The sequence below is a fragment of the Gymnodraco acuticeps genome, unplaced genomic scaffold (genome assembly GCF_902827175.1).
Source record: "Gymnodraco acuticeps unplaced genomic scaffold, fGymAcu1.1, whole genome shotgun sequence".
NCBI lineage: Eukaryota > Metazoa > Chordata > Actinopteri > Perciformes > Bathydraconidae > Gymnodraco > Gymnodraco acuticeps.
This window is the reverse complement of record NW_022990701.1, coordinates 5,157,127-5,182,211: the sequence shown is the minus strand read 5'-3', so window position 1 is coordinate 5,182,211 and position 25,085 is coordinate 5,157,127. Positions and strand designations below refer to the sequence as shown.

Sequence of the window (25,085 nt, the reverse complement as noted above, 5' to 3'; positions counted from 1 at the left end):
TGTGTGTGTGTGTGTGTGTGATGTTAAGTGCTTTACCACCAAGGTCTCCCATCCCATGTAGTTCGACTTTCTCCCCCACACACAGGGCATGAGTAGATCGAGGTTCCTGAACAGATTATCGATTGCTTTTCATTATCTCCTCATCAAACTGTAATTAACACGCGTTCATCCCTCGTTTGACTCCATTTGCATCTCGTGACAGTTTGCAACCAATAACAACTCTGCTGCAAGGCCATAATAATCACACAGAATAACATTGCACAAGTGAACAGATTAAAGTTTCAGTTTCGGTCCTATCCTGATCTGAGGCTGTTTTTAGACCAGTAGAACAGCTGGCTAAATGGAATGTAAAACTAAGCATGTTAATACGTGATAATAATTAAGAAAGAAATAGGGAGTGCTGCACTGGGTACAGAAACTGGGCGTTGGTAATGAATTAAAATCATATCAAAAGGCAATAACTTACTGGAAATGGAAGTCCATGGAATTTGTGGGCAGTCTGAATTCATCTGATGCACTCTTATTATATTTTTAAAACCCTATATTGCCACCCAACACCATAGACAACTATTCAAAGAAAGCAGGGCAGTCTTTTTTATTCTTACTAGGTTTACATTGAATTCTTATCTCTAACAATGTAAATGCATGTTTAGTAGGAAGATCAATAACAGAGCTGGTAATCAATATTATTTTTATTATTTGTTCTTGTTTAATAATTCATAGTTTTGCCTATAGCATATCAGAGAATAGTGAGATGGCCAACATGGAGGACAAGCCAGTGAACCTTATGTTTGTCTGGAATAGTGTTTAAATTGGCTGTATCAACGTGGGACACGCCCTCACTAACTCCTTTTCTCTTGATTTATGACCCTAATTTGAGGACACCCAAGGCTGCATGCAAAATGTTGTGGGGTTATTTGGCCAGGTGTGGACAACAGTGGACCCTTTCATCTGGTAACCACCTGTCATTTGCAGGAAAGGTGTTTTTAGGTTAAACTGTCCAGAAACATTTGCATGATGTGTCCAATTGAATTCCCAAGAACACAAGCACATGAGTTTCTGATGAAAAAAACCAAACTTTCCTGTTAGCTAATATTAGTTTAGGGAAGCACCGTGAGGCCGGTTTCCTCAGTAGTAAGAGTTACATCACTGCACGTACATGCTGAACTATTGTGTTACTATTGTATTTACACTCTTTTATATGGATTTGTAAATAAAATAAAAACACTTTTCGATGTCACAAATCAGGTTCAGGTTCAGGTTCAATGAGAATGCAGCCTCTTCCACATTCCTTTGACAGTCTGACAGAGCAACACAATTGTGTACGTGTGTGTGGTTGAGGGTGTGGTGCCTCCAACAGACACCTCCACACAAACACCAGCCCCCAGGCTCCATGCACCAGACATGCTTTTCCTCTTCCTTCTTGTGACTGCACTGTGGCCAAATTCCCATATTCCCTTTATACTCTCCAACAGTTTTGTATAAGCGTCAACAGGATGCAGGGTGTATGAAGTAAAAACATGATCTTAAACCGTATTTTCGGAAAAAACGAAGCTGTTGGTTAAAAAAGCAAAATGCAGTGCTTTGTACCGAGCACTGTTTAATACAGTTCATGACCAAATCTGCAAATCAAACAGATCACATGTTTTGCAAGAGAGCAATATTCAGGGCATGTGGAAGAAAAACAACAGCCGGGAGTCTATTTCTGCAGAGAGAAAAACCCTGGTGGAGTTTCCTTTCTTTACATGCACACTGGTATTAAATCAAAACGCTTCTAAAAGAAAGGGGAAAGACATGGAATTGTATTGTTGAAAGATTTCCTGCTTCACCTCTCTGTCACAGATACGAAATTTAAAATAAAAATAGCGTGACCATGGGAAAAACATACACACGATGCTCTGCTCTGGCAGTTCTGCATCCCATTAAAACATCATTGATAGGAGGCTTATATGTAGGCCTTTGATCATCGGGGCCATGTATTGACATCAGAGTCATTTCCATGGCAGCATTATTTTACATAATATGTGGAGGTGTTTTAACCTGCTGTAATATTACAGGTCTGATGACTTCCTGGTCACGCCTTGCGTTTTGAATGGGCAATTCCCCAATCTGTGCAGATTTGAATGGCACAACTTCCTCCATGATGGTATGAAGCTATGTGTTGGCCTTTTGGAATCAGGTTATTAGCAGCAGTGCAACATCCTGTGTTACTTCTGGGATCATTTTGTGCAGACGCCACATTATCACAGTTGCACAGTAACCCTTTTTGATGCAGCTGTGGGAACCACTGCTTCACGAGCACAAGGGCTCTCAAACAGCGGAAAGAATCTGAAAAGGCTTGTTGTCAGTCTGGCCCTTTGTTGTTGCTGTTTTTATTTGTATTGCCGTGGTATCCATGACGGCCTCATGAACAGAGGGCCTGTTTTCAGATGGACTGCAGTGCCCTCGCTGCAGATCTCGACAGGGGCTCTCCCCGCTCAGAATAGCCCACACGCTGAGGAATTCTGCAGCCGCTCGGCCTCCAGACGTCTGAGTGTGTTTTTATCCCATGTCCACGCTGCTTTCCTGCCAGCGTGCAGCAACAACAGCAGTGTGTGCATGCTGTTTGTGTGTGTGAGCGGGAGGGGAGGGATCTCTCTCTCTCTCCCTCTCGCTCTCATTTTTGCCCACTGCAGCACACTGTCTGACAGATGTCACACAGACATGCAAAATATTAAAAAAACTAGCACACAAGTTTTATGTTTGTCTACAGAGTGATCAGTTTTGGACTTTGTTAATAGTTGGTGTTTAAGGTCAAACTAGTAAAGCAACGCACGCATTTAAAAGCCTTGAGGCCACACATGGACGCAGAAAGATAGACAGACACAGAAATGAAATGACACCACATTGTTCCTCTGAATAAACGTTTCTCAGATGTGCATTCTCTTCCAAACGTCTTGCTTTTATGTCTTTCATTTAAACTCTTAGACTTAAAAGTTCATCTCCAATCAAGACTTTTAACCTTCAACACATTTATTAACTAAGCCTCACTCCTTTGGATCTTTCTCCACACAGCTTCCTGTCATGTCATTTGATTTGAAGTGTGTGTAGTATTTTGACAGCACGACACTGCCCTGACACGCCTACTTGTCTTTTGTCCTTTCAGATCATCGCACAACGAGTTGGAGAAACACAGGTAATGTGACATCGGAGGCTCTGTGGCCTATTTGTATGATGTGCGTCTTTGCCAAACACCTTTTAAGTTCCTCACATACTAAGTGAAGATATGCAGGCTGCAGGTAGACAACCACGATACCGCCTCTCATTCAAAAAACACCAGATAATATCAGAGGTCGTCTTCAAAGAGATTTGAATCAATTAATTCCTTGTGTCTGAATAAGGATTATAATCTGATTTCAGAGAGCGACTTCATGTTGATTAGATCTGTCTCCATTTCACGGATGAGACTCGTTACCTTTTTATGGGAAGGGGAATCCTGTCAGTAATGTGATAATCCTTCCCAGGCTGACGCTGTGAATCTGGCTCTCGCCTGTCATTTCTCCAAACTGAGAAACACACACTCACACACAGACACACACACACATCCCGCTCATTAAAGTCACAGACGTTTGTTTTGCGCTGTTTTGACTTCACTAAGAGGAAGCACCTCTATAGATCCAAAGGGGTTTCTAGTCAGGAAGCAAGACTCCTCTTTGATGCTACAAAGCCGAGTTGCTTTAGGGGAGAATGGTTGGGGGAACAGGCAACATTTATTTTTGTTACGTGCAGGTTTTTGTTTTTGAATTGAGGCCAAAAATGATCCTCTGAAAACCAGAGCAGAGCAGAATTAGACAACAGCTGATGTGACTAACAGCATGTGAGCAGAGGCAGGGATGGGTGTGTTCGGCTGCATGTTCGTGACGTTGAGGGATTGGGGTTTGCCAGTCACATGTCTGGGAGTGAGTAATATATGTGTGTAGTGCAGAGAAACTTGTCCAGACATATTCCTCCCAGACCTGAGATTAAGAGAAGCCCCGGCTGAGCGCACTGCAGGCGTTGACACACAGCAGTTACCTCATGTCCGATGACGGGCGTTGTTGGTTACCATGGTGTGACGTCCAGTCAAACTGACAAATGCAAGTAGTGCCAGTAAAGTGTTCCTCAATCAGTTTATTCACTTCCCTTGTTGTCACTAAACGGCCATAGGTTTCTACATGTATTATGAATTCAGTGAAGCATTGTGACGATGATGGTAAAATATGTGATTTACTTCCCTTGTGTTTCGGCCTTTTTGTAAGGGCTTCAAAATAGGAAACTAAGAAGAAGTACTCCGTCACACTGCACTGTCCTTGGTGACAAATGAAGCATGTCTTCTTTGTGTTTGAAAGTACCTTCTTGCCCTCATCTTTCATTCGTCCATGACTGTTTGTACAGAAACATTTCCACCTACTTATTTGTAATAACAGGCCCCGTCGTGCCGAGGTGTGAGCGTTTTGCAACGTAATTCATTCTGATGCATCCTCAAATTACACGGCCATTACCCCCAAATGCCAGGTGTTAACGGTCGAAAATGTGACTTCAGGCTTTGGCACGATCATCAGCAGCGCATGGGTGTGATACCTTTTACCTGAACTAGTGTTGAGATTTGAATCAGTCAGTCAAAGTCAAAAGTCAACTTTATTGTCAATCTTTCAGTTTGTATGTACAGACAGAGATCGAAATACCGTTTGTCACAATCCTGAATACAAAAACAAATATATATAAAAATATGTATACAAATATGTATATACCTATATATATATATATACACAATCAACAGACAGTTGACAGCTAGCAGTTTTCGTTTACGTTTTTTATCATGGAAAAAAAGTTACAGCTGCTCAAATTCAAGGAATTGTACAGATGTTCTCAGTTTTGTTATCACATGGATTGATTATCTTTAGGTCTTGGACTATTGGCCACAAAAACAAGTCATTGAAAGACATATAGCGTTCTCTCAATAAGTACAATGGGCTTTTTTCAACATTTTCTTACATTTTAGAAACTTCAAACAATCAATTGTTTATCAAGAGTAGATGTCTAAGCGAAATGTTATCAGTTACAGGCCTAATGGTATGCTTTCAAAGAAACTAAACAAACACGTCCAGTGTCCTTAGTTGATTTCCTTCTCTGTTTCTGATTCATAAGAGAGACAAAAGTCTTCAGTCGTCCTGTTGGACCAGTTTGATGATTGTTTGATCAGGGCAGCACCAGAGCTTCAGACCTGTTTAATCTCCAGCAGTGCCAGTATCGCTTTCTGAAGCTCGACCTCCCTCACGCCCTCAGACGCCACTTCAGGGAGGAGCTGCAGTTTGAGCCCTGACTCACAGCCTTTGTTTGGTCATGTGTCGTCGTTGTGTTGGGTTCACGTCGGTGCAGCATAGAGCCATCCCTCTACTGTTCAATCACGTGATGGGCAAAACGTCTGACAGATATTACGTTTATTCAAAGGTTTGACCTACCCCTAGGCCAATGTCATTGGGTTTCAAAAGGGCCAGTCTTCTATCATGATAGCATGAGGTTCTTTATATATCTCAAGAACGATACATATATTAAAATATAGCATGTTTTCTGGTCATTCAATAAATAGTCTTCAGTAAAAAGCCACATAGTGAAGCCCCTTTTTGTAGATGTTGTGTGAATTAACTACTTGATAAATGAGTATCATCTCATTTCATCAACTGTAGTGTCAAATCTAAAGTTTCAAGTCAAATTATTATAAAAACATATATATCTAGCTAAACATTGACTAAGTCTACATGCAGGAACAGAAATAATGAAATTACTGTAAGATGCAATTTCATTTAAATTGTGTCCAGTTTTTGAATAAAACTCAACTGAGCTTTAAATTAAAGTAATCTCCAATAAATATTCCCTCAAAATATAAAATGTCTGAGTCAGTATGACCTTGTTATTATCAATTTAGACAAATTAATTGAGTATCACTTTATCTAGATACTTTGATATCTCGATTCATTGAAAGAGGATAAATCATTTTAAGGAATTATCTCCCAGCTCTTGCTTTCATATGTCCAAACATGTCCATTACCCGTGGATACCAGGCTCACTGGCTGCTGCTCAGCGGCATCATGTGTTCTAGGTGTCCTTCATGAAACTGAATGGCATTTACGAGGCACCCTGAATTTATTTGTGTCCTGCTATCAGAGTGAGCCGTCTGGGTGGGAGCCAGCGCCGCTCCAGGCTCTCCTGTCCTGAGTCGACACAACCTGCTTATCTGCTGCAGCCATGACAGCACTTCTGGAGGGTGACGCTGCTGTTTTCTGTCTCCACCTCCTCGATGCGTTTGAGAACAGAGCTGCGCGGCGTCAGCTTGTCGTTTCTGGGAAACCAATTGCTGCTGTGTGGTTGGTCGCTGCTGGCATTGCTTCCTTCCCATTTCTGACTTAAACTGCTCTTGATGAAGCCTATGACGTCTTGTCAGCGCCACTCGTTTCCTTTTCTAGAAACGCTTGAAAAAAGAGTGAAACTACAGACGTTTCGTTTTCCCACACATCACCTGATTACAGGAAATCCAGTCGCGTAAGGCTGGTATGTTTGTGATGCTTCCCTCATTTGAAAAAAAGGATTTACATCTCCATTTATAACTTCCCATAAGCAGACACCGCCCGTGGCCATCAGGTGCCTTCGGTTTCATTTCTGAGATCACTCATAAACAATGCTCAAAGTGCGTACATCAACAAACAGTATTTTCTTACAATATAGATCATACCACAGATAGCGTACATGTGGGCCAACATCTGAAGCTAACTCTGAATGGAAATGCACTTCATGGACAGGAGCAGGACTCAGTCTGTCACGCTCTAATCTTCACTCTAATTAAATGTACTCTCTTCCACTCCCAGCTGTGATGAATGACTTATTTGGCTTTGAGGAACTCTCTCCCCTCGAGTAAAGCTCCTGTGTGTGTGTGTGTGTGTGTGTGTGTGTGTGTGTGTGTGTGTGTGTGTGTGTGTGTGTGTGTGTGTGTGTGTGTGTGTGTGTGTGTGTGTGTGTGTGTGTGTGTGTGTGTGTGTGTGTGTGTGTGTGTGTGTGTGTGTGTGTGTGTGTGTGTGTGTGTGTGTGTGAGAGCTGAGTTATGGCAGTGTGTTATGTGTCCGACTCCTACAGCCCCGCTCTTCACCTCCTTGCCTTCTCCTCTTTGTCTCCTTCTTTCTCCAGAGACCACATCTGTTTTCTCTGTTATGTTTTTTTCTCCTTATTCCGGCTCTCCTTTTCCCCCCTAAAAGTGTCTGAGTCAGCAGAAACCTGAGGCAGCAGGGAGGAGAAAGGCTGGCTCGCTGCTCACAGAGGGCCTTTATCACTCTTTACTCGTCCTCCTGCCAAAACTCATCCGTGCCCGTTTCTCATCCTTTAAAGTATAAATCTTCTTTTGTGACGGTGAGTTTATGTGGAAGACGCCAGGCTTTGATGGGCCTGTTAATCCGGGTCATCTGCATTTTAATAAGGACTGTAAATGAAACAACACTGGACTCATATTAGGTCTACATCCTGCCTTTAAAAATGAGTTAAGAGACAGCTATAAACAAGGTGCAAAGCTTCTTTATTGTCTTTTGGGTTTAAATGTGGCATTCACGTGCTCACACGATAGCACGTGGCTTTTGTACTTCACTTCCTCTAATGTCACACTGTCAGTTACATTCCTCGTGTGTGTGTGGTGACCTGGAGTCATTAGGTCTGCACGGGCAGCTAATAACCCACAGTAATGACTGATATACTGTATACTCTAATCATTAGGCACATAATGATAAAACCCTGCATACTAAAAGAGTAGGACTGCAACTAAGGATGATTATCATTATATATTACTTTTTATTTTCGTTAATGATTAATAGTTTTGCCTATAAAGCGTCAGAAATGTGTGAAAAAGCCCATGAAATATGACATTGTTTCGGCATTTTTACTTGAAGAAAATACTAACTTAAATAATTATATAAATAGTAACAGGTCAATATTATATTAGTAAGCCTTTTATATTTAAAGAATGCATTTTGTGTTATTGATATGTCTTTTGCAGATACAAAATGTATTGTAAAGTCTGTGTCCAGACATCCAATAAATTGTACATATTGAAATTGCCATAAAGAAGTGTTTTTATAGAGAACAACAACCAGATGCATTAAAAGGATTTCTTTATTGGTATTCACAGTACGTAATATACAGTTAAGATAAGATAGATAAGATAAGATAGTACTTTATTGATCCCAATTTGGGAATTTTTTGTGTTGCAGCAGCATAAAAAGACGTAATATACATTTACAACCTTTCCTGATCATCATATTGGGTTTGTCCACTTTGTTATACACGTACTGACGGTATAGCTGCAGGACAGTCTCCGTTGATAACAGATGTAGACTAAGAATAAAGAACCGGCTATAGCTGGAGGTCAGCCGTAGAGGTCACATGTGTAATTTCTCCACCCTGAGGTCACAGAGCACCGTGACACTCAGGCCCCGTCTCAGGTCGACTATTTTAGTTTCCTCGGTCTCACCGGAAGTTGATTTGTCTGCGCCATCTTGAGTAGCGTCCCATGGCTCTTATTTCTGCCGGAGGACCGAGGATCAAGGAGCGATAATGGAGGAGCGATAACCGAGGAACCACCAGACCATCCTCCGATGAAATCCTCAGACACTTGCCCCGCCCCCTTACTGTGTATCGCTCACTGATTGGACGATGCAGCGCATGCACTGATCTGATGCTTCTTGACATGAGAGCAGTTTCCCAGCGGAGTGAAGAAAATAAATGAAACTCACGGGAGTCACTCCTCAGTTTATACCGTGTTTTGTTTCAATTCATGTATCATTTAGTTAAAAATATGTGATATATCTGAACAACAAAGTGGTCAAAAATCATTTTATTCATTTATTGGAAACATTTTCATGATCGCTTTTTTCGTTTTACATTTTCGTCATTTCCATTCAGTCAGTCATTAAGTGCTATTTAAAATGTTAATGTGCTACATATCCAAACAAACAAACAAAGTGTGCAATCCAATGAATGTTAATCTAACTGGGTTTTGATAGATAATATATCTCTTTTTCTTCTCTCAATTATTTTATTTCTATTGTACACTCTAATCAATATTAATCAAACTATTGTTCGTTTATACATTTTAAGAATGGCGTTTATCTTTTTTGAGAATGAGTTCTTATTTTATTTTATTTATTGGGGTCTACAACAGATGATACAAATGTTTGTGTCAGTAAATGTGTGGCGGGGGTGTTTGTGAAAACAACGGGGACAGAGCATGGATGTATAATAAGAACTGGATACAGCGTGGGAGGCGGGGCCTCATTCATTCCTATGAGAGTTGCTCAATGGCGCATGATGACAAAATGGCCCAACGTTTGAGAGAGTGAAACGTCACAGATTACCCGGCATGCCTGAGAAGTACCCGTATGTGCACTCATAGAGCATGCGCAACTTTAACCACGCCGCCCAAAAGGCTCGTTCACATTAAGCACGTGAATTTGCGTACACGTAACAGCACCGCGCGTTCATGACAGCATGGTACTGGATTTATATTAACGAGGCGGCAGTTAGCAGCTAGCGGCTAGCTAGTAAATTATGCTAAGTTACACATCAATCGTTATGTACTTTTATATTACGCTGACATCAGGATCTAGTGATATCCAAGCAACAGAGCTTCATTTAGCATAATACTTGTGTGGGTTGTACATGAAACCACTTGGTAATATATAAAAATGTATATGTTGAAGCCTGTTATGATCAATTGTGAGTTAAAACTGTATCTAAAAAGTAAAGCTGATGATGGATTACTGTGGTGGAGTTAAAATAACAATAGCCTATTTATTTTTTAAATGTGATGGAGTAAAAGGATAGTAACGGTGATTATTCATGTTAAGTAGCCCACAAGTAACTAAAACAATTGCAAGTGCAATAAGAAGCTACAGGAACGTTAATCTACGTCGGTAATATTAACTTTATTTAATACAACATTTACGGTACAAGATTTACATCATACAGCCCATGTAGTATAATATTTTACAAATGATGAATTACAGCAAACATGTGCAATATATCCATTATTACAGCTCCGTGGGCTGGCAGTAAGGCGATATGGTCCGTTCTTATTGTGCATCCATGGGTAAAGAGAAACTCATGTAGTACTGACATGTAACATGAACGTGCCGGGCGGCGCGGTCCCGTGGGTTAGATGCGTGTTCATAATGCCGAGGGAAATAACTCTCAGAATAACGTTATTAGCACATTTTTACAACTTGAGGAACGAATGTTTTTAATAAGGGCTATACAAACGTTCATACTGGGTAGTTAATTTAGTTTAAAAAAAATTATCCAACGAGTTACAGACCACTCTTTCCCAATGTAAGTCAATGGGAAAAAGTGTTTCCGGGCCCAGCAACCTAAAGGAAGTGTAGTACCGCCGTTTGACCAGCACGAATATTCTCATCAGACTCCGGCGCACTTCCTGGGGGCTTGGGACAGAGCTGCTGTCAGACGAACAGCGTCATCACAAACTGACGTCGGTTCACGTGACGCTCCGGAGGAAAGGACGTTCCATTGCTCTTAAAACTCATTTCCCTGCCTCTCGTGGTTTCCTTGCGTCCCTCCATGCTTCCCTGGTGGGAGGGACTAAACGCAGGGAAACTACGCAAGTGAGGGAAGCAAGGATTCCATTTAACCGACCTGAGATGGGGCCTCAGTCAGGTCAAGCCCGGCCACACTAACACATACAGTACTATCTGTGGACGCGTGTGAGGCCTGCTGATAATGTCTACAGGCTGTTACACTGACACTGACATATTTAAGTGTGCCACCGTAGACAACGAGAACGTCCCACTCCCTCTCAGGTGTCGCTGCTGCAGGGGACATCGCCTTTCTGTGTCAGTAAACTTTGTTAACTGCAGCAGCTGATGCCCATAAAAACAGCAGCGTATGATGCACTTTAACAAGGTGTGAGCACAGCCTTGGGGATTCAAGGGCAAGTAAAACAACAATTAAAGAAAGAAGTGTAAAAGAGGACAGAGGGGAGGAAAGGAAGTCAACTACCTTCACCATGCTGAGGAGGAGGAGGAGGAGGAGGAATTCTTGAGTGTTGCTGCAGGGAGGAATGGGAGGCAGCGTAGGATGTGGCTGCTTTGTGTGTGCAGCAGGCAGCCTGAAATTCACGTCAGCAGTGTGCACACACACGCTGGAATGTAGGCTGTTTAGTATGGGGGTTATTCCCTATCTTTATTCAAGAGCGTGGTATTTAAATTTGAGAGCATACTTTATGTATGTATTTCCCTCAAACCCTGTCCTCGCACTCAAATAGTGCCTGCTTGCACTTAGATTTACTCTGCTTGTGCTCAAACTGTACGCTTGCACTCAGATATATTGCTGCTTACAGATTTGTTCTGCTCTCAGATTTATTCTGTGCGCGCTCGAAACTTTTGTGCAACAATCCTGTCAAATCCCTCAACCAATAGGAGGCCTGGTGTCCTTGCGGGTGCGTTCGCTTTACTTATTACAGCGTCCCGTAAGGGCGGTTACTCTTTGGTTTATAAAGGTTACTCTTTGGTTTATAAACTCCCGCCCTTCACGGCTTTATAACATAACATGTACTTCACTTCGCTGTACAACTTTTTTTTTGGGGGAGGGGTTAGCACAGTTAGTATATGTTTATAAAACGGACAAGTCAAATCAAGCAATCTGATGTTTCTTAGCCGTGATATAATGAGCATATATCCCGGGTATAATTGTAGTTACTTTTCACAAATCAGTATCCCTCCGCGTCTGAGAACCGTTACAACTGTTACATTACGTCCGTTACGAAACTAACTAACTAGGCTAACTAACAAAGCTTAAGATGGAAACATTTAAGGTTAACTTCGACCTCCGGGGTGGCCTTACTATGGAGGAGTGGATTGAGAAGTGCCTATCTCCAGAAAAAAAAAAGCACCTAAACGACGACATTGCGGTCTGTCTAACGGCACATTTCCACTGCAGCGGGGTAGCCCCGTTCAAGCGTCCCTAAGCGTCCTCGCTCAGGCCTCGGGCTGCCTCGCTGGCCGTCCGAGGCCGTGGCGCATTTCCATGACAGTTTAGGACCTGGGGTAGCAACACAGTGTAGGCGGGGCATCTGTGCAGAGACATCCTGGAACACTTTCACATTTCGAGTTGTTCCGTCGAGCTCCCGCTGGATTTTATCATCCCCAATGATATGTAGGAACGTCAAAAAATGCTGTGTATAAAAATGCTGCAAGCTTACTTCTAGATATATATGCGACGCTAGGGATGATCTCGCGCGCGATCTTGTGACGATTCTCTCTGACCAATCAGCAGTCGAGAGTGTTGACGTCACTAGTTCAGCCCTGCATGGCCCTGGCCTGATAGAACCACGATTTTATGGGGCCGGAAAGAGGGAAAAAGTACCCGCTAGCCGGTGCTACGCTATATGGAAAGGCCACCAAAAACTGGCCTGGCCGCTTGAGGACGATTAAGGACGCTTAAACGGGGCTACCCGCTGCAGTGGAAATGCGCCATTTTATATATATATATAATATGTTCTCTAGCTGTTATTGTTGTTGCATAGCAACCAACTCGCACTATGTTTTGTGCAGAAGGCAACGGAGGGACTATTTTATTTTGAACATCATTATTTAATAATAAAAACTATTTAAATTGGAGTGTGTATTTTTCTTTCACATTGCCAGCCACACGTGGTAACCGTTTTATAAATGCCGGTCGAGATTCCCGGGCTGATTTTTAGTCCCAGTACGCCACTGAACGTAGCTATTATGTAAGGTGCTGGTATACTAACTGCTTCACCCCCCAAAAAATTGTAAATCAAACAAGTGAAGTACATGCTATGTTATAAAGCCGTGGAGGGCGGGAGTTTATAAACCAAAGAGTAACCGCCCTTACGGGACGCTGTAATAAGTAAAGCGAACGCACCCGCAAGGACAACAGGCCTCCTATTGGTTGAGGGATTTGAAATCTGTAAATCTGTAAACAGCAATATATCTGAGTGCAAGCGTACAGTTTGAGCACAAGCAGAGTAAATCTAAGTGCAAGCAGGCACTATTTGAGTGCGAGGACAGGGTTTGAGGGAAATAAATACATAAAGTATGCTCTCAAATTTAAATACCACGCTCTTGAATAAAGATAGGGAATAACCCCCATAGTTTAGGGGGGAGACAGCGGGAGGATGGGGGTCACAAAACTTGCAGGCCGAGCATTACTACAATGCTCTGCAGCCGCGTCCTCGCTGGGTGCTGCCTGTGTTTTTTGCCAGGCAGGGGGTCACAAGCAAAATATGTGTTTGATAATGCATTGATAGAGAGGATCAGAGCTGCAGGCAGGCTGTCACTCACCTATCTGTTCCCTAATTTCATTTTTTCTCTGTTGTTGAGTTGTTTTACAGCAGCAGTTTGCCACATTTATGGCGTGCACCCCCAAAAATGACATCTTGTTACAGGTTGCATGTTGTGACTTATTCTTGTTTTATTTAAAAGGTACTAATGTACTGCATTTTGCAAGAAGAAAGCAAACAAACTCAGACCTCAGTGTAATAGAAATGTCTCTTTTTCTCTTTATTATCTCCTCAGATTTATCTTAAGTACGCCCAGATCTTCATACAGGACCCCCCCCCCCCCCCCCCCACTCCTAAACCTCCTTCCAGAAGTAAAAATGCAACTTTAACAGTAAACACTTGAACTGTCTCTCATGCCACTACCCTGTGTGTTGATCATTGACGAGCATTCATTATAAAATGGAGTGTGTCCCGTGTCAGGGGAATGTGTTTATTGAGCTCGCTGAACTTGTCTCTGCTAGTCCGTCCAACATGTGCAGATGCACACAGCGGAAGGCAATTCATGTCCAGGTCTGTCATTTGAGGTTGTGTTGAAATGATTCAGAGATGCCCAGGGAGCTGGTTCCCCTCTGTGTTTTACCCACTCTCCACTTTAAGTTCTCCATGACATCTGTTTCTCTGTGGACAGCAGGGTAAGCTGGCCGTGCTGAGGAAGGGACTTTGTGATGATCCATGCTCACACAGGGGATTTGTTTTAGTACACGAAAAAAACTGAAATGAATGTAATTACTAGGCATCCCCTCGCACGCCCAGTGGAAATTCCAGTTTGTTTGGTAGAAATACTACGAGTGAACAACAACTGCCTAATTCTGCAGTTTCCTGTTGTTCAATCAGCAGTAAGGCATGCTGAGCTCTTCTTTAGTGAAGTTCTGCCCCGCCCTCTGTGTTTCAGTTTGCTGCTTGCGTGTGAGAGCAGAGTCATGTGAGAGCGAGCTCCATATTCCTGCCGCCAGGAAAATGTGTTTATGGGGGACTAGTATCCGACTGTCTGGCTCTGCAGTTGTCACTGCACACAGCGGGTGGGTGTGGCATCCTTGACGACAGAAAACAAATACAGATCTTTCCCAGACGACTGACATTTCATATCAGGGTGATGAAAGAGTCTCCCCGCGTGTCTCTCGTCTCGGGGGCGTGGGCAGCGTGGCAAAGCGCTCTGCAGGTTTCACATGAGCTGCTCCGTTTCTCTTGTTGTTCACAGACAGCACATCTGTTAAATGTAAACATGTTGAGGGCAAGGCAAGAGGGTGACAGGGAGACTGATGAAGGGCTGCTGAAAGGCCCAGTGTGTGTGTGTGTTTGCCGGCTGGGACCCTGGGTAGGGTCCCTCACCACCTCAAGAGCCCCTCCATCTGGCCTCGCTCTCTCAGCCAGATGTGGAGCCGCTCGGTTGGCAACCCCAAATTCCACCACCTCGACATGGCGATCCACACTCACGCACCGCAGCCCCACTTTCACTTCACATCACAGAGCTGCGTGTAAACAAGGAGGCCAGATGCATACAAAGTTTGCAAAATTTAAAACAACGATAAACTAAGTCTTCAAATCAGGAATAACATGTATAATAAACAATTGTTATGGTGCTTGTCTGCAGATTTTTTTAGCCATAACTTCTATCAGTGATGGTAAGAATGCATTTAGAGATGATACGATTGCGTTGTTGTGTCTGCTTAACGCTGACTACGCAGTGAATCCGTCATGCTGCTGTCTTGTGGGCTCGAGTGAAAACAACACCAGAGGCCTGGTTGTGCATTTGTCTTCTCTTTAAAGCCAACGGGGAACAAACCGAGTCAGCTCTGGCAGTGAGAGGAAACATTGCAGTGGTGTTTCAGATGACCTTTGACCTTAGTTTAGCGGGTTTGGCTCCTTGCCAGACAAGCCACTCAGTGCTGTGTGTACGGGCTGAGGAATGCGCCGCCGGGCTGCAGCGAGCTCATTAAACAGAGAGTGAGGGGTGAAGGCCCGTTGTTTGCACTGGTGCACTCCTCAGGCCCTGCAGCGCTTTGTGTGCCCATAGATCTCCAGTCCCTGCACTGTCCTGGGACACTGCTGTCACCGGGACAGTCTGTGTGTGGACACTGGCCATGTTTTCTCTGCAGCAGCAGCAGCAGCACACAAAGATAACCTTCAATATGCTGCAGATACAGAGCTCGCCGTCAACATTTCATGGTTGCTTTCCTTCGAAGGCCTACAGTTTGAGCATATCTGTGAAAAAGGGTCTGTACAGTAACCTTGGAGCACAAGTCAGCAGTTTAAAGATCTTGTTCCAGTTTTCAGCAGCGTGCATGCAGCTTTTCTGAGTAAAAAGTTCCCTTTTTTTCTCTCCCCTGCCTTTGCTTTGTTTTGGCACTGAGCCCCTGATGGAGAGGGAGGACAGGGGCGGGGGGGGAGGCCAGAGATCAGACACAAATCATCCCGTGGTACTCTGCACGTGAGAACAGTCAGGTGGTCACTTCCCTGCAGACGTGACTCTGGATCAAATCTAATTGGAGGTTTACTATTAAATCCTCTCCTGCAGAGACATGTTGTTTTTTGCAGAGGGATGGCTACTTTTAAAACAATAACACTTTGAAATGAGAGTTTTTAGTCAAATCCCAAGAGTATTGTGTCCACAGGACATAGAAACCATGGCTTTTGCACTGTGTTTGAACTTGTTGACACACAAGTAGAAACTGTTATACACCACAGTAACAGGCTTGCATCGGGACACTTGTCATGACTGGAATATCAAAGACTGTCCTATTTTCAACCCAGACACATTTGATGATTTTCAGAACCACTTGTAGATTCATGTTCATCTGGTGGGCTTGCATGGCTGTTTGAAGCCGTCTGATAAACATAGCGTGACTCGGTTTAGGAATAACAAACGTGAGTGGAGGAGGGTCCTAACCCTGCTCCAAATAGACTGTGTGCTCTTGAAGAAAAGCAGCGAGTGTGTCTCGCGGCGGGGGGAACATTGGAGGAGCTGTCAGAGACACACTGCCAGGTTAAACCAAGAAACCTACTTTATTGATATGCATGAGAAGCCTTTTTGTCACAAAGCATTTAGCATGAAATGCACGGCTCAAGACGAAGAGAAGCCCAGACTTGTTGAAACTTCAGTGACAGAAATGTTGAAGTGGATCGTTATCAGCAATTACATAAATAACCTGTTTACGTCAATTCAAAAGCTACAGTTGGAAAGTATAGATAAGAGTGGAGAGATTTTGATTTAGGTTTTCACATTTGAAACTCGTGCCATGTGACATACAAAAAATAAATAACATAGAATAAATAGTCAGATGTTATTCCATATTTAACCTAATAATTTAACATTTTAGACGAGCTTAGGAAGAGAAAATTCATCCCACTCTCACATGATCGGACTGCGATAATAACTCCAGACCGATCTTCACACATTAGAGCATCTGTGCACATTTATATCCTCTGCATGCCAGGTCAAATATGCGGTGAGCATACAGGTGGAGCCTTCAATGAAGTCGGTACAAACAGGTTTTTCTTGGAGGGGAAAGGTGGGAAGTCAGGCAGAGTATTCGGGGAACGCCTTGTTTTTGTTTTTCATCATAAGAGAGGGGGGAGCGGGGTGCAAGATGGTGGCCCATTGGCTCAAGTTTCCCTGTGAATGGTGTGTGTGGAGCGCTGCCTGGTGCAGCTGAGCACACTGCGCTCAAAGGGCCCTTTTTTCAACCGCAGAGAAAGTCAAGCCGCTAGCTCGGACCCCGCTCCCTTTCCAAAAAAACACTCCCCTCCCCCCGCTGCTGAGACCCCCAGCTCCTTCCTGCCCGCTTCCCCTGGCCGCTGTCCAAGTGCTTCATGTGGCTGGACAGGGGCAGGTTGGAGGTGGGCCCTCGCCCCTGACTTCAGAAGACACTTGTTTTCCACTGGGACGAGGGTGTGTTGGTGTTGGCAGGGTGGAGCAGAGGGGTGGAAGGGTTCAGCGGATGAGGGGGGAGACAGAAATGCCTCCTGGGAGAGGAGGAAATAAAAGAACCAGAGCACTTTCACACGCCCCTTCATGGGAACGCCTGTGTGCACCTGTAGGGAGGTAGATGTTTAAAGGGCGCCTTTGATAATCTGGTGCATTTTTACCATTTAAATCCATAAAATATTTAAGATGCAACTATCATTTAGGACTTCAATTTGTAGCGCTAAATATTTATTGCCTACAGGCCGCCTCTGGGTGACCTCTGAATGAAACAGACGGAGCTTGTGAGAGGGTCTCAATCTATGTGGAAAACACAGACGACGCCCTTCCTGAAAAAGACAAAAAAAAGACAGGGATGTGTGTGTGTGTGTGTGTGTGTGTGTGTGTGTGTGTGTGTGTGTGTGTGTGTGTGTGTGTGTGTGTGTGTGTGTGTGTGTGTGTGTGTGTGTGTGTGTGTGTGTGTGTGTGTGTGTGTGTGTGTGTGTGTGTGTGTGTGTGTGTGTGTGTGTGTGTGTGTGTGTGTGTGTGTGTGTGTGTGTGTGTGTGTGTGTGTGTGTGTGTCTGATTAGGTGCATTGTGGTTGCAGCGATGGCCGGTGGAGACCTTGCATTGTTGGAGTTTGTTTACCGTTCAGACAGAGTTAGCCAAAGTAACGGGAGAAAAAGGGGGAAGGCTAGCTCGGAACAAAGAGACGGTTCATGGACTAGCATGACTGATGGAGGATTGAAAGGCCTTTATGGACACATGTGAATGAACCAAGGACAGACAGGGAAGGTAATCTACTGATAAGAAATGTTGTGGATTAAAAACAGTCTTTTGGAATTATACACAATAACCGTTGAGTGTCCGCACTGAGACTTACTCTGCCTTGTCGTCACTATCGCTGAATAAAACGCCCGATGCTGCATCCAGCGAGCTGTTTACTTCCAGGGTTGTTGGCCTGCAGGACTTTGGCAGCGATGCAGAGTTTTCCGTGGCCACAGTTTGTGTCTTGAGTTCAACCAGCAGAACAGATGAGAAACTTCTCATGGCTGTCATTTTGGTCAATAATGATTTTTGCACCCGGTGACTGCGGGTTAAAGATCGCTCCCACAGACTTCGGGTGGAACAGCGTGTCCATTTGGTAAATCAATCAAACACAACTTTTATAAGAGGCTATAAAAGCAGCTGAGATTGGTAATGCATGACTACAGTTTGCAGTTATATAGAAGTCAGCATGTTGCACTGAGGTGTTATGCATTACTAATAGTGAGCAGTTGTGCAATGCCAGTAGGCCTATGTTATTTGTGAAAATGTAGTCACAGGGAGGCCAAACTCTAAAAGGTTAGATAAAAACAGGGAAACTAAGGCTGTGGTTGGCCTTTTGAATGTGTGTTACATGTGGGTAGCTCTTTTTGAGGAGGAACAATATAAAAAGTTGATTTACCTTAGTAAGCTCTGGCTTTATGGTATGTAATATAATATACAAAAATGTCCTCTCTCATGCTGAAAGGAACTGATTCCTCCCTGGGATTTGAAAGAGGTTTTCTGGCCCCTTTTTGAGCTTTAAACATGTGAAACCAGCACGACTCTGCACCCATCATCTCTTTAAACATGCAACGTCTCAATTCCAAAATCACAACAGCAACTTAATCCGACCCTGTAGTATTCAGTCTTTGCTTCAGTATGTTTCCCAGTCACAGTTCAGGAGGATCAGTATATGTTTCTGCCCTTCAGTGACTTGTGGATAAACTCCTGTCGGTGTGTTTGTGTAGGTCACATGTGTCAAACTCAAGGCCCGGAGGCCAAATCAGGCCCGTGGTGGATTTAATTTCGGCCCGCAGGATAATTTTTAATTACTATTAGATCTGGCCCGCCGGTATTTTTGCACGCACACCTTCACTCAATCCTGAGGGTTTCCTCAGCTCAGAGCCTGTCCCCAAACATTGATGAACTTGCACCCAAGATGAGATGCCAAGTATCTGGCTTGAACTAGCATCACAGAGCAGCACACTGAGTTTAAATGAATGTTTCCTTCTGCACTTTTTCTCTCACGACGACAGGGCATGTTTGGTTTTTTTGAAGCTGTTGTTGGCCTGTGGAAAAATGTAATCATAAGAAATGACTCCGGAAAAGCTGCAGATAGAGCCATAAGAAATTAATGCAACTGATTATTTAATGTTGTTTTTATAGGCAATCATTTAAGCTTTGTTAGTTCCAGGTTTAATATGAGCAATAAGTTCATTTCAATACGTTCTGCAATAAACATTGAACCAGTCCAGCCCTCGACTAGTACCCATTTTTTCATTTTGGCCCACTGTGTATTTGAGTTTGACACCCCTGGTGTAGGTGCTTGCTCACTTTTTCTGCTGGTGGATGTCCACTGACTCACCCTGTGCTTGTGTGTTTGCAGACGTGCCAAACTACGGCTGTACTTGGACCAGTTGAAGAAGCTGGTGCCTTTGGGTCCAGACAGCACAAGACACACCACACTGAGCTTGCTGAAAAGGGCCAAGATGCACATCAAGGTATTAATAAAACACAGCTGTATGAAAACAAAAATGCTCCGAACCTGTCTTATTGTTTCATTTTGGATCTGTTTGATGAGTTAGCCTTTGTTTGACAGATTACTGACAACAATTTTGATAACTGTTTGGTCAAATGGAGCATCAATGCCAAACATTTGCTGGCTCCATCTGGATACATTTTAGGATTTGTGCTGTTTTTCTATCATTTTAAATCAAATATGTTTGGTTCTGAGCTGTTTTCAGATAAAAACAGCATTTAAAGAAAGTCTGTGGGTTATGGTGAAATATCAATCGAATTTTTTACAATTTTTGGACTAAAAAAACAATCAATAAATCCCAAAATCCAACCATTTTTCGTTTGAAGCTCTAGTGTAGAGTGATTACAAAGTGGTTGTAGTTTTTGTCTTCCTTGTTTTTTTTTTAAACGTTTTCTTATCTTTTAATCAGAGCCGTTAAGGGCATGTCAGAAATAAATACCCCCAAGATCTAAAGGAAAACAAAGAAGTCAACAAAGAGCAAGACGCAGGACATAATGGCTGATCTGTAGATATGTGGAAGGAGATAATTACATGTTTAAGGCCTCTTTCTGCATGGTTCATTAACTGTTGCAGGCCGTTTACACACACACACACGCACGCACACACACACACACACACACACACACACACACACACACACACACACACACACACACACACACACACAGATACAATGATGCAACAGGAGCTGTGACAAAGAGTCTTGAAACACTTTAGTGCCTGCAGAATATTATTAGAATCCTATCGTTGCCCTGCAGAGGATGAACTTGCATCTAAGGACTGTACTGATCTCACTGTTTACCAGCAGCAACACTGTGGTCGGTGGAAAATCCAGACGTGGCGCGTTTTAACCCTTCATTTCCTGTTTACCATGTCCTCTCTGCTCAGACGATCTGCGCTAATTCTCGTCAACGTTGTGTCTTCTCATATCAAAAGGGGCCACATGTGTTTGTCTTCGCTTTCATTAACCACTGAAAGCTTTCATATGCCAAGGAGTGCAAAATATAATCCCACATTGACTCAAACTTAGAAATGTCATACTTAGTTTGAGTCATTCAGTCACTTCCTTATTGTTGTTAAATATTCTCTTTGGCAGGAGATGATAGAAAAACACTAGTTTTAGGAGTAAAAATAGAGAGGAAAGGTGGATATTGTTGTGTCCAGAACAGACTCTGATTGGTGCTTTGCATGCTTATGTCCCTGCAGAAGCTGGAGGAGCTGGACAAGAAGGCTTTAAACACGAAGGAGCAGCTGCAGAGAGAGCACCGCTACCTCAAACGCCGCCTGGAGCAGCTTTCTGTCTCCGGATCCTCGGAGCGCATCCGCACCGACAGCATGGGCTCCACCATCTCCACCGACTCTGAGCAAGGTACACTGTTTTTAAAAAAGGCAACCAGTCGCACTCTCCCTACACACTAAATAACCTTGTTTGTCCCAAATGTTGATAGCAGGGGTTTAAAAACAAAAGTTTTATCATGAAAGAATATTACGTGAATTCTTTTAAAATGTCAATTTAGTGGCCTTCGATGGATAGGAGACTAAATCATATAATATTAATAATACATTTGATTTTTAGGCGCCTTTCATGACACCCAAGGACACCGTACAATTTGTTAAAAAAATAAATAAAAATAAAACGCTAATAGGCAACAGAACATGATAAAAACACAAACAGGAAATCATGGAGGAGACAGTCAAGTGGACACAAATGAAACATATAATGGGGAGCACTACAGTGAGTAAGCAGATTTGAACAGGTGGGTTTTTAATTGGGATTTGAATATGGTGATTGTGGCTGACTGTCGGATGTGCGGGGGGAGGGAGTTCCAGAGTCTGGGAGCAGTGCAGCTAAAAGCCCGAGCACCCATGGTGACGAGGCGTGGGGTGGGGACGGTCAGCAGACCAGCAGAGGAGGAGCGGAGTGAGCGAGAGGGGGTGTACTCCTGAAGAAGGTCAGCCAGATAGGGGGGGGGGGGGGGGGGGGTGGCAGGTTATGTAGGGCTTTGTAAGTGAGCAGTAGGTTTTTGAAGTTGATACGGGATTGAACAGGGAGCCAGTGGAGTTGGATGAGGATGGGGGGTGATGTGTTCGGAGGCCTTGGTGCCGGTGATGATCCGGGCTGCGGAGTTCTGTATGATTTGTAGTTTATTGATGAGCTTGGTGGGTATGCCTGAGAGGATGGCGTTACAGTAGTCGATGCGGGACGTGACAAATGCATTGACCAGGACTTCAGTGTTTGATTGAGAAAGGGATGGGCGGAGTCTGGAGATGTTGCGTATGTGGAAGAAGACAGTCCGGGTGATGTTATTTATGTGAGGTGAAAATGAGAGGGAGCTGTCCAGGATGACACCAAGGCTCTTAACTTGGCCAGAGAAGGGGATGGAGTAGCCATCAATGATGAGGTTGGAGGCAGGGGAGGATGAGGTTTTGGAGAGGGTGGTTTTGGTGCCAACCAGCAGGGCTTCGGTTTTGCTGCCGTTGAGTTTTAGGAAGTTCCTGCTCATCCAGCTCCTGATGTCCTGGAGGCAGTTGGTGAGAGAGGTTGGGGGGAGGGCAGTGTTGGGTTTGCTGGAAATGTAGACCTGGGTATCGTCGGCGTAACAGTGGAAATGGACATTATGATGACGGAGGATAGTGCCAAGGGGGAGTAGGTAGATAATAAACAGGAGTGGACCCAATACTGACCCCTGAGGAACACCATGTGAGACAGTGGAGCAGCTTGACCGGTGGGTGCTGAGACGGACATATTGTTTTCTGTCTGTGAGGTAGGATGAAAACCATGAGAGTGCAGTACCAGTGATCCCAATGTCTGCCAAACGTTTGATAAGCAGTGCGTGTGAGATGGTGTCAAAGGCAGCTGTGAAGTCAAGGAGGATTAGGATGGTGAGCAGTCCAGATTCAGCTGCACGGAGGAGGTCGTTGGTGATTTTTACCAGCGCTGTTTCGGTGCTGTGCTTTGAGCGGAAACCCGATTGGAAGGGTTCATGAAGGTTGTTTTTGTCCAGGTGTTGTTGAAGTTGGTCAGCAACCACTCTTTCAAGGGTTTTTGAGATGAAGGAGAGGTTAGAGATGGGCCTGTAGTTATTCAGGTCATCTCGGTCAGCTCCAGGTTTTTTGAGTGTTGGTGTTATTGCAGCAGTTTTGAGGTTTGGCAGTACAGTTCCAGTTGCGAGGGACGAGTTAAGGATTCTTGTGATCAAGGGGTAAGTAGAGGGCACACAGGTTTTAACGAGGGGAGTGGTTCGAGCTGACAGGTAGTAGGTTTGGATTTACGGATAAGCTCAGTGATGGAGAACTCAGTAGCTGCCGAGAAATTGGACAGGGTGGGGATTAGCTGGTGACTGGTGGAGCTCAGGCACTGTTGGTCGTCTTTGGAGGTGCTAGATGCAGCCAGTTGCAGGTGGATGGTGTTGATTTTGCTATTGAAGAAATTCAGAAAGTCATTGCAGTCATCAGATGAGATGTCTGTGGGGAGTGTTGTGGGAGGTTGAAGTAGGTGTCTGACGGTTGAGAAGAGGTTTCTCGTGTTACCTTTTCCAGAACTGATGATGTTGGAGTAGTAGGAGGACTTAGCGGTGGTGAGGGCGTTCTTGTAAAGGCAGAGATGTTCTTTGTAGAGCTGAATGTGGATTAAGAGTCCAGTCTTTTTGCACAGACGTTCAAGACGCCGGCCAGTGGTTTTTAGCTGGTGGAGGGCAGCAGTGTACCAGGGAGCAGTGTACACAAAAGAGACTATGCGAGACTTCAGAGGAGCAAGCGCATCCAGGGAAGATGTGAGACAGTTGTTGTAGTGACTCACCAGTTCAGCAGCGGTTGAGGAGGAGGATAGGGGTGGACTGGGCACGGAGGCAATAAGGGAGTTAAGGTCTCTGGGGTCAATGCGTTTGATGTTTCTGAAGGTGATGGTCCGCAGTGCTCTTGTTTTAGATATGGGGACATTTACCTCAAAAAGCACAGATTTATGGTCAGAGATGGGGAACTCAGCATCAGTGAGGTTAAAAGGAGTGCCCATTTAACACAATCAGTTTATATAAACAATCCCTATACAATAATATCAACTCACAACAAGCAACTCATTCGACAATTGTATTACTGGGCTCTGAAGGAAGGAGGTGTGCTTTATCAGAAATGGTGACAGCAGTGAAATGAGAATTTCAAAATAAAGGCGTGTTTGCTAGTAGTTTTTTTAATTCTCCCATCAGTAATGACATGTGCGTGCAAAGACATGTACAAAGAAATGTGTACCATATTCTGAAAAGCCTTTTCTGACAATATAAATGTAGATTTATTCTAGATATTATTACGTGACATTAGATTTGTGTACTTTATCATGTGGATAGTCCTGGGCATTGTTGTGGTCACAGCTTTTTGTAACTATGACAATAATGTAAATAAAATGTAGATCACTTCCAAATTTGATGCAAATCAATAACCACGGAGGTATGTCTCGGACTGACGTTCACATGCTCACAGACTGTATGCCCTGCAGCTAAATACCCGCTCAGCACAGCTCTATTAATGCCTTTATTTACATGTAATAGTCAGCTGTTTGCATTCCTCTCGCTGTCCACCGATAAACTCTGAGCCAGACTGTGATCCCTGCACGATTTGCCCCGGCCTTGTTTGCAGGTGATGCCCCAGGGGTTAAAGGTTAAATATTGATTTTCTTCTATAGCTACTGATGGTGGGAGATCTCATGTCATGTGGGATTGCGGGAACCAGTGCAGATCATAGCAGCTTAAAGAACTTGTTACGTCTCATCTGTCAAAATTACAAAAGAGTAATCTTTCAGGTTCAGGTACTATTTGAATGTCATTACCCTGAAACAGCAGCCAATATCAACTAAAGGAGCCAGTATACTTCCTTAAAAGTGCTTCTTGGATAGAAAATCGGCAGCTCAAGACTTCCCACTTTTCTGACATCACAATAAAATCTAGGGAGGTCTGTGTTCGGCCAACTTTATGAGCACCATGAATGGCTTCTAGGAGAGTCTATTTTAAAAAGGTTTGCCGTTAACCTCATATTTAAACCGTTAATGGTGAACTCCTCTCTTTCTGTCTATATATACTTTTTTCCTTTCAATGCAGTCGCACTACAGGTTGTATCATTTAGTTGTTTTCCAGCATACCCAGAGTTCAAAGGTGCAATGTGCTGCTCACTGGTGTCACGTAAAAGCTCAGTCTGGTCTGTTACAGTGTGTTTACTAATCCTGGATGAGGTAAACACACATGCGGTTGTTTATCAAT

At 43.7% G+C, this 25,085-nt stretch overlaps 1 protein-coding gene across 1 annotated transcript in view; it reads left to right on the top strand.

Moving 5' to 3' along the window:
• Positions 1–25,085, top strand: part of mxd4 (MAX dimerization protein 4) — a 35,879-nt gene that overhangs the window by 6,130 nt on the left and 4,664 nt on the right. The window contains exons 3-5 of the mRNA XM_034231551.1: positions 3,146–3,175; positions 19,687–19,801; positions 21,046–21,208. Coding sequence (XP_034087442.1) covers positions 3,146–3,175; positions 19,687–19,801; positions 21,046–21,208 — 308 coding nt within the window. The remainder of the gene's footprint in view (positions 1–3,145; positions 3,176–19,686; positions 19,802–21,045; positions 21,209–25,085) is intronic.